Here is a 9934-nt window from a genome sequence, read left to right on the forward strand (position 1 = left end):
TGCTTCGGTGACTGGGGTAATCGGGATGGGTGTGTCAGAGGCGGTGCGGTTGGCGCAGGATAGGGCAGGGTTTAGAGCTGTTGTGCATAGGGTCGCTATGAGTCGGACTCGATGGCACATAACAACAACAACAACAACAACAACAACATCACCTTCAGTGTTCAATGTTTAAATCATGTTTTAGAAAAAGCATTCAGCCATGCATGAGCCCAGGAGAAACAGCTGTTAAGTACTGAGCTGACTGTGAAGTCCTATAGCAAATTCAGAAAAGCCAATTTGCAAAATCCTCCATATGGCTTCTGAGTTTCATCAATCTTGCTAGTAAAGCTCCTTTATTATGCATATACAATATTAGCATCTTAAAAAGGACATAATGCCAAAGGACCTAAGTTTAAGGTACTTACATTTCCATTTCCATTAACTAAACAAACTCATCCTGTTCTCAGCTTTCCCCTGTGGTATGCCTTCAAGTGAGAATGACCCATAGCTAACCCTCCCGCAGCTTTCAAAGGCAGTAAATCACAGGAGCTCAGGAGTAGCTGGTATATTTGAACCATGTGCATTGTGGATTGCAGCACAGTTTCTTACCACTAGCCCACCAGAGCTCCCCCACTAAGACACTGTCGTTGTTGTTGCTGTATGCCACTGAGTGAGAACCAACACATAGCTGACCTTTCAGTGGGTTTTCAGAGGCAGTTAAATCACACAGGAGGAGATTGTCTAGCCTTCTTCCTCCGAGCAGCTGGTGGATTCCAATCTCTTTAGGATTGCAGCAGAGTTTCTTATCAGTAGACCACCTGTTGATTCCATGTTGTGATGTGCCTTCCAGTCATCTGCGACCCATAGCAACCCTATGTACAACAGCTCTGAAGCCTGCCCTGTCCTGAACCAGTCTCACTGATTCCAGCACACCAACCACCATTGCCCCAGTTACTGCGTAAATCTATCTCATCTGGGGCCTTCTTCCCCTGCGCTGTCCTCCACTCTACCAAGCATGACGTCCTCCTTCAAGGACTGGCCTCTCCTGGCCTAAAGTATGTGAGAATCCTAGCCTCCAAGGAGAAACTTGGTTTCACCCTCTCCAAAGTAAACCTGTTTTCTTGGCAGTCCATGGTATGTTCAATACTCTTCTCCAGCACCACAATTCAAAGGCATCAATTCTTCTTCTGCCATCCTTAGTCATCATTGTCCAGCTCTCTAATGCATAGCAATTAATTGCAAACGTCATGGCCTACCTAGGTCAAGCACACATTAGTCTCTAGACTGACATTGTTGCTTCACAGTACTCTTAAGAGATCCCTGACAGCAGATTTTCCCAGTGCAATTTGTCTTTTGATTTCCTGACTGCTGTTGCCAAGAGACTGTAATTGTCAACAACCTAAATCTCTTCTCCATCTAACATAGTGCTGCCAATTGGCCGAGTGGTAAGAATCTTTGTCTTCTTAACATTGAGCTTCAATCCCTATTCACCAAATATTTCACCAGAGCTCCAGTTTCCCCTTAGTAACAACTTTCGTGTGTTTTCCCTTTTCCTGTGTCTGAGAAATGTAAACACGGAGTTTTACCCATATCAAAAGTTTCTCTTAACCAGGAAGCAATGTATGAGAACCTCCTTTTAGCAACTTGATGTAAAAACGTCAATATTGTAACTTGTACACATCTTTCTGAAGGATGTAGTCATTAGGAGTCATGTGATTAGCTGCCCTGCCGGCTGTCTTATTCTCCCTTTATCTTTTTCCTTTTATACAGGATGCGAGAATCAAGTCTTTTTCTTGATTTTTTTGGTAACTGCAGTGGTAACTACAATAATAAATCCTTGAATGACTGAAATGCAATTTGCTTCATCTGTTATTTGCATTTTACATTTGTTACCTCTATATCACCATAACTCAAATCTATTATGTTTTCAGAGATACAGCCTTCAATATGGATTTTATTTCAATGTCAAGAGAAGAAAAATTCTTGCCACTAGACTGACAGGCAGCATCATAACAGATGGAGGAAAATTTGAAACTGTCAATGACTTCATCTTACTTGGATCCACAAGCAACTCCTTTGGTACCAGCAACCAGATCAGGAAATACTGCACTGGGAAAGTCTGATGATGGGCATATTAAAAAGGGACATCATGTTTGGAAAAGTGGAAGGACAGAGAAGGAAACTAGGTGGATTGACACAGTGACTGTAGCAATAGGGTCAGCTATATCTGAGATGATGAGGATGGCACAAGATGAGCCAGGGTTCAGATCTGCTGTTCATAAGATCGCTATAAGTCGTAGTTGATTAGATGGCACATAACAATATTGTTTTCTAAACCTCGCATCCATCCTCCTCCACATTTTCAGCCAAATATACAATGCACGGCCTTTAAAGGAATTCGGGGGAAAAAAGGCAAAGTCAAGGACAGACTGCAGTAACAGGAACGGAATCAGCTCTCAGGACTAGAAGCACTTCAGGTTTCATTTTTGAAACAGCATGAAATTTTTCTCCATTCGCAGGATATGTCCGAATGGAGGCAGGCCTCTTTCCTCATTCCAAAGCTGACTCATTTCCGCACCCCCCGCCCAGACCCCGACAGCCATGCGCCGCAGACTGCAGCAGTGGAGGCGCCGGTCCTCAGGCGCGCCGACCCCGCCCTGCATGGCGGGCGAGGGTGGGGGTTCCGAGCGAGGACCCCGCCTCTGCGGCAGGCAGGCCGGGCGCCGAGTGGGCGCACGGGGCCGAGGGAGGGGCCGCGGGCCGCCGCGCTGCCTGGGCCCGCCCTCCGTCGCCCCGCCAATACTTAAGCCGCTCCAGCGCCGCCCTCGCTTCAGTGCGTTACTTACCTCGACTCTTAGCTTGTCGGGGACGGTAACCGGAAACCGCTGTCCACTCCTGTCGTCCTTGCTTTCTAACCCGTAGTCAGAATGGTGAGTGGATCGCTTACGGCGCCAGCATCGCACGGGAAAATATGAAGGGGAGGCGAGCCCCAAAGGCAGGAAGAGTCTCGAGCTGCAAAGTGCTGCAGCGAGCACCGACCGCATTCGGGCGTGTGCGAGAGTGGGAGCTGATTAGGCCTCGGGTTGAGGGATGAGAGGTTGTGGTGGGAAGAGAGAACTCTCCCTTTTCTGCTCAGATTCCGGGAAGGTGAAAAGGAGTGAAGGGGCTTCGTCTGCCATGGTTAGCCCACACCTCCTAGGCTCAGCACCCAGACTCCAGCTCTGCCACTTTCCCCGCACCTGCCCATCCCCCCGCTTCGTCTCCCTGCCTGTGACGAGCAGGAGGGCGGCCGGGCGGGCGCGAACTCTCTGCCCTCACTTCCTCCTGGGCGCGAAAAGGGGGGGCGGGGAGGCGCTAGTAGACAAAGGCGCAGGCGCGACCGTTACCTTCCCGCCTTTGAGCTCTGGGCGGCTGCAACCCCAGCGCGCGCTCATGCGCGCTGGTTGGATGCGGTTTAATGGCTGGAGGGTGACTTTGTGGTTACTCTGGTTTTCTTCCCCTACCCACCCCCAATCCAAGCAATGTAATGGACGAGAGGGCTCCATTTCCTTAGACTGAGTTATGCCGATACACTAAAACCCTGTGCATAAACCCCTATGTGGGACACTGGAGCCCAAGTAACTCCATGGCTTAGAATGCCGTCTAAGCCTAGTGGATCGTGAGTTACTCTGGTACATACAGGGTATCAGCGAGTCAGAAAGGACTCGGGGCAACGGATTACTGATTTTAATTAGGACAGTTAGCGCTCGACAACCTGTAGAAGCCATTTGTCCCTCCCTGGCCTCCCGGCTGTGTTAGGAATGCTTGCTGGAGCAGGTGTTGGCCGGCAGGGATTTTGAGGCAATGGAAATCGGATCTAGGTCCAGATCTGGGCCTCTGATAATCCCCTGCTGCACCGTAAGAGACGTGGGTGTACTAGGCTGGCCCATCACCAGTGGGGAAGGGAGGTGGCTGTACTGCCGCTGTGCGCACGCTGGTGGTGGAGAAATGTGGGCATGCTCATTTGCACTCCTGCTGCAGCACCCCTCCCCTCGCCCATTTTCTTGCCTCAGCTCTGGCCACGTGCTTCTTGGCTGGGAACTGCTCAGGAACTCACTGCATGTGGAACCTACTCCCTTTTGAGGGATCATTTCCTTAGTCATTTTTATTATAGCTTGAGGAAAACCATCCTGAAAGTACAGGTCCATCTGAAGGGACAAAAGCCTGTTTGGTTAAATGTGACAGTTCTCACCAAAATATTTTACTCTTGGTTTCTTTTTTTCTCTCATAGCGTGAGTGCATCTCCATCCACGTTGGCCAGGCTGGTGTCCAAATTGGCAATGCCTGCTGGGAGCTCTACTGTCTGGAGCATGGCATCCAGCCTGATGGCCAGATGCCAAGTGACAAGACCATTGGGGGAGGAGATGACTCCTTCAACACCTTCTTCAGTGAGACTGGTGCTGGCAAGCATGTGCCCAGAGCGGTCTTTGTAGACCTGGAACCCACAGTTATTGGTGAGTTGGATTCAGTAGCCCTAGTGACATCTGAGGACCTGACCAGGAGGAACTGCTTCCTGGGGGACTACATTGATGGGATTGTACAGATTGTTAGTGATATATGCCCACTTTGTTTTCTTCTTACAGATGAAGTTCGCACTGGCACCTACCGCCAGCTTTTCCACCCTGAGCAGCTCATCACAGGCAAGGAAGATGCTGCCAATAATTATGCCCGTGGGCACTACACCATCGGCAAAGAGATCATTGACCTCGTCTTGGACCGAATAAGAAAACTGGTAAGTTTAGTGTTTAATATGGGATGGGAGTTGTCTCTTGAAATTTTTTAAGGGACCAGACTTCAAAGTCATGGAATACTAAAGAAATTAAAATGCTTGTTAATTAACTGGCATCTACAGTGAGTTTTAGCACAGTTTGGGATGTAGTTATCTATTTTGTTAGTTCCTTATGCTTACATCAATAGAAAAGGCAAGCTTAAGCAGTTTGTTGGTTTTTTTTTTACATTGCAGTGTGCATCTGCTGTAGATTATAATTTAAACACAAATGCTAAGAGTTAAACTGCTTATATTTCCTTCTGCAGGCTGACCAGTGCACAGGTCTCCAGGGCTTCTTGGTTTTCCACAGCTTCGGTGGGGGAACCGGTTCTGGCTTCACATCCCTGCTGATGGAGCGCCTATCTGTTGATTATGGCAAGAAGTCCAAACTGGAGTTCTCCATTTACCCAGCCCCCCAGGTTTCCACAGCTGTGGTTGAGCCCTACAACTCCATTCTCACCACCCATACCACCCTGGAGCACTCAGATTGTGCCTTCATGGTAGACAATGAGGCCATCTATGACATCTGCCGCAGAAACCTTGATATTGAACGCCCAACCTACACTAACCTTAACCGCCTTATTAGTCAGATTGTGTCCTCCATCACTGCTTCCCTCAGATTTGATGGTGCCCTGAATGTCGATCTGACAGAATTCCAGACCAACCTGGTGCCCTATCCCCGCATCCACTTCCCTCTGGCCACATATGCCCCTGTTATCTCTGCTGAGAAAGCTTACCATGAACAACTTTCTGTAGCAGAGATTACCAATGCTTGCTTTGAGCCAGCCAACCAGATGGTGAAATGTGACCCTCGCCATGGTAAATACATGGCTTGCTGCCTGTTGTACCGTGGTGATGTGGTTCCCAAAGATGTCAATGCTGCCATTGCCACCATCAAGACCAAACGCAGCATCCAGTTTGTGGATTGGTGCCCCACTGGCTTCAAGGTTGGTATTAATTACCAGCCTCCCACTGTGGTGCCTGGTGGAGATCTGGCCAAGGTGCAGCGAGCTGTGTGCATGCTGAGCAACACCACAGCCATTGCTGAGGCCTGGGCTCGCCTGGACCACAAGTTTGATCTGATGTATGCCAAGCGTGCCTTTGTTCACTGGTACGTGGGTGAGGGGATGGAGGAAGGAGAGTTTTCTGAGGCCCGTGAGGACATGGCTGCCCTTGAGAAGGATTATGAGGAGGTAGGTGTGGATTCTGTTGAAGGAGAGGGCGAGGAAGAAGGAGAAGAGTACTAATTCAGCCCTTTAGCATATCACATTCAGAATTGACAAAGCTTTCTGGCTAGGTTGTCTCTATCAATGTAATCATGTCTTATTTTTCCATGTGTTCCTCTAAGATTTTTTTTCCATCATGTCTCAAAGTAAAAAAAGAAAAGCATTCTTTTTGATTTTGTGCTTTTTTAAAAAATTCTGTAATTTCTCGGATTTGTTGTGTTTCCAGTCATACCAGAGCTTATAAACTGTGAACCTTGATGTAATAATAATCTGAGAAGAAAGATAATCCCACTGCAACTTTTCCAGTGATGTGTCGCTGAATTGAAACTGACTCTAAGCAGTCTATTAGCAGAAGAGCCAGTGAATACTAACGAAAATGGCCCCTATAGGAAGAAAATGAAAACTCTGTTGTGTACCCCTGAATTCTAGCTGACCCCCTGGTGAGAGGAGATTGCCACTCCTCTTACAGAGTAGCTGGTAGATTTGAACTATGTGTGTGCCTTTGGGATTGCTGCATAGCTTTCCACTACCCATGCTCCCTAATTTTTAAACTAAGGGGTTCCAAGCATTCCAAGTTGCTCCCTGATCACAGTGTTTCTCATGTGCACAGACAGGAATACTATTTGACACTTGATATTCAAGACTAATGAAATGGAAGCTCTTTCCAGCCCCCAAATGGTAGGAAAAGGACCAGAATTAAAAATTTTCTTGGATTCTGAACTATCTGGTGGATGAATCCCTGACACAACTGCCTAGAGATAATCTTGAAGCTATGAGCCACAGTATCTCCTGATGTCTTAATGCTAAATAATTTAGCATAACTAACTTGTGTGTGTGTGTGTTTACTGTAAATCGGATATAACGTGCAGGAGAATATTGTCCCTCCAGCAGAGAATCCAGATTCGAACCACACACTTCAGGGATTGCAGTGCAGCTTACCACTAGGGCTAATTTTTTTTATTTCAGTGAACATCTAGAGATTTTGGAATTCCATTCATTCATTGGTGCACTTTTCTCTCTGGCCACCCCCCCTTCGCTCCTCTCCTTGAAAAGCAAAACTCCTTCATTGGTACCCAATCCCCCCACCAGCTGCACACTCCCAACCCCACCCCAAGTATAATCCACTCTGCAACCCTCATTCTGTACTCTTTAATGCCCTAAAATATAATACTTTTACACTATTCTCTCCCTCATAGACTTCAATGCAGTAAACAATTTATCCAGTTTTTCTCAGTCTTACCCCACCCCGATGTCAGCCTCATTGTACAACAGTGGCACCATATAGCATTTATTCCTTTGTGACAGATTTTTCACTCAGCATCATGTCCTCCAGGGTCACCCATTTTGAATATTGCATGAGTTCCTTGTTTTTCAATGCAGTGTAGTATTCCATTGTGTGAATATATCACAGCTTCTCTACCCATTCATTTGTTGATGGGCACTTAGGTTGTTTCCAAGTCTTTGCTATTGTGAACAAAGACTAAGGCTAATTTTAAAAGTCGGCTTTGAGCCTTACACTTGAGAGCCAATGGAATCTGACAGCAAGAAAAAAGGGAGCTGGCTTTTGTTACTTCGATAAGATACGGAAGGGTTCAGCAGTGGGCTCAAGTGTGTCAGATGACAACATAGAATAGGAAAGGGTTCAGAATTAATTCAACGGCACCTAACAAGGGTTACAGGTTTGAAGAATTTAACTTCTGTGTGAAAACTTGTATTTGGTGTGTAGTTTGCTGTGTAGGCACAAAATTTTTAAAAAGACTTAGCAAGGGGTTTAAGGGAGCTCTGGTGGCCTAGTGGTAAGTGGCGCTGCAATCCGAAGGCACCAGCTCCTCTGTGGGAGGATGGGTGGTCTCCCTTGTGATTACCTCTGAAAACCCTCCAGAGGGTCAGCTATGGGTTGGTTCTGATGCTACAGTACACAGGTAAACAACAGATTTTATAGATTTTTAAATCCTGCTACAAATCAAAACCACAGTAGTGGCAAACAGGACGACAAGCAATAAAGGAAAGGATGCGTGCAGATGGGAACTTACTGTTGGTGGGATTGTGAAATGGTACAACCACTCTGGAAGGCAGTTTGGCCTTTCCTCAAAAAGCTGAACAAAGAAAATATGACCCAGCTATTCCACTGGTAGGTATATGTTGTTATGTGCCGTCAAGTCGTTAGCAACTCATAGTGACCCTATGTACAACAGCCCTAAACCCTGCTCTATCCTGTGCCAATCGCATGGCCTCTGACACACCCATCCCAATTACCCCAGTCACTGAATCAGTCCACCTTATAGAGGGTCTTCTCCTCCTGCGCTGTCCCTCCACCTTACCAAGAATGATGTCCCTCTCCAAAGACCTGTCCCTCCTTACAACATGTCCAAAGTATGTCAGACGAAGCCCCAGAATCCTTGACTCCTAGAAGTAGCCTGATCTAACCCTCTCCAGGATGAATCTGTTTTCTTGGCAGTCCAGGGTACCTTCAATACTTTTCTCCAGCACCACACCTCAAAGGCATCAATTCTCCTTCTGTCCTCCTTGGTCATTGTCCAACTCTCTGATGCATAACAAGTGATTGCAAAGACCATGCCCTGTATCAGGCGCACCTTAGTCTCCAGAGAGACACTGTTGCTCTTGAGTACTTTAGAGAGGCATATACCCCGAGAAAAGTAAAACTGAGGCACAAATGGAGATTTGTATACCAATATTCATAGCATCTTTACCATTGCAAGAAGAGAGTTCAAATGGCCAACTACAATTGAATGTTGAGGAACTGTGGTACATTCACTAATGGAATATTATATAGCATTCATGAGCAAGGATTTCAAAAATTGCTGGGAGGGGTTGGAATGCATTATGCTGTGTGAACTCAGTCTCATAAGGAAAAATACTGCATAAAACCATCATTGTAAGATAACTAGTAAAACATGTATGTACTGTGATAAATGGAGAAGAGATTGGGGTTGTTAACAGTTAACAGTTTGCTTTAACACTCTTGCCACCAGCAGTCAGGAAATCAAAAGATAAATTGCATTAGGTAAATGTGCTGTCATGGACCTTTCCAGAGTACTGAGAAGCAACAAAGTCTAGAGACTAAGGTATGCCTGATCCAGGCCATGGTCTTCAAAATTACTTGCTATGCATCAGAGCTGGATAATGACTAAGGATGACAGAAGAATTGATGCTTTTGAGTTGTGGTGTTGGAGAAAAGAGTCTTGAACATACTATGGACTGCCAAGAAAACAAATAAGTCTGTCTTGGAGAGGGTGAAACCAAGTTTCTCCTTGGAGGCTAGGATTTTGAAACTCACACATACTTTGGGCATATGGCCAGGAGAGAACAGCTGATCCTTGGAGAAGGGTGTTAGAAGGGTGGAGGGACAACGCAAGAGCAGAAGACCCCCGATGAGATGGATTAATATAGTAACTGGGGCAATGAGGGTAGTAGGTGTGTTGGGGTCAGTGAGACTGGCTGCGGACAGGGTGAGCTTCAGTGCTGTTATATGTCGGGTCACTATGAGACACAGGTGACTCAACAGCCCACAGCAAAACATGTATAAAGATTGAAGGTGGGGAGGGTGGGAGCAGAGGGTGAGGATGGGGGCAGAAATCATAGGGTTATGCAGTTTGGTGGGTGGAGGGACGGGGTGGGTAAAGGAAGTGGAAAAGATCCAGTGGGCATCTCAAAAAGGGTAATGGCACAGTTCAATGATGATTAATTTTATAAAATATAATGAATGGGAATGATTGTATGTAACTGTGAATAAAGGATAGCGTGATACAATGTATATGAACTTTGTAGTCAAGGCAATATAAAATATTTTTTTAAAATAAAATGTTGGCTCAGCTATGCTTAAAAAAAATAATCCTGCTACAGGAGAAAAACAATAGTAAACTAGCCTTTAGTGTTAACAAAATTGTTACATGGGATGAAG

The 9934-nt window shown here is 46.2% G+C and overlaps 1 protein-coding gene across 1 annotated transcript in view; it reads left to right on the forward strand.

Moving 5' to 3' along the window:
• TUBA1B (tubulin, alpha 1b) overlaps window positions 1–6033 on the forward strand; it is a 61967-nt gene extending 55934 nt beyond the window's left edge. Inside the window, exons 3-4 of the mRNA XM_006902474.1 lie at window positions 4602–4750; window positions 5053–6033. Coding sequence (XP_006902536.1) covers window positions 4602–4750; window positions 5053–6033 — 1130 coding nt within the window. The remainder of the gene's footprint in view (window positions 1–4601; window positions 4751–5052) is intronic.
• The last annotated feature ends 3901 nt before the right edge of the window (window positions 6034–9934 follow it).

This window comes from Elephantulus edwardii, unplaced genomic scaffold, assembly GCF_000299155.1.
Source record: "Elephantulus edwardii isolate Elephantulus edwardi_28Jun2011 unplaced genomic scaffold, EleEdw1.0 scaffold00418, whole genome shotgun sequence".
Lineage (NCBI taxonomy): Eukaryota > Metazoa > Chordata > Mammalia > Macroscelidea > Macroscelididae > Elephantulus > Elephantulus edwardii.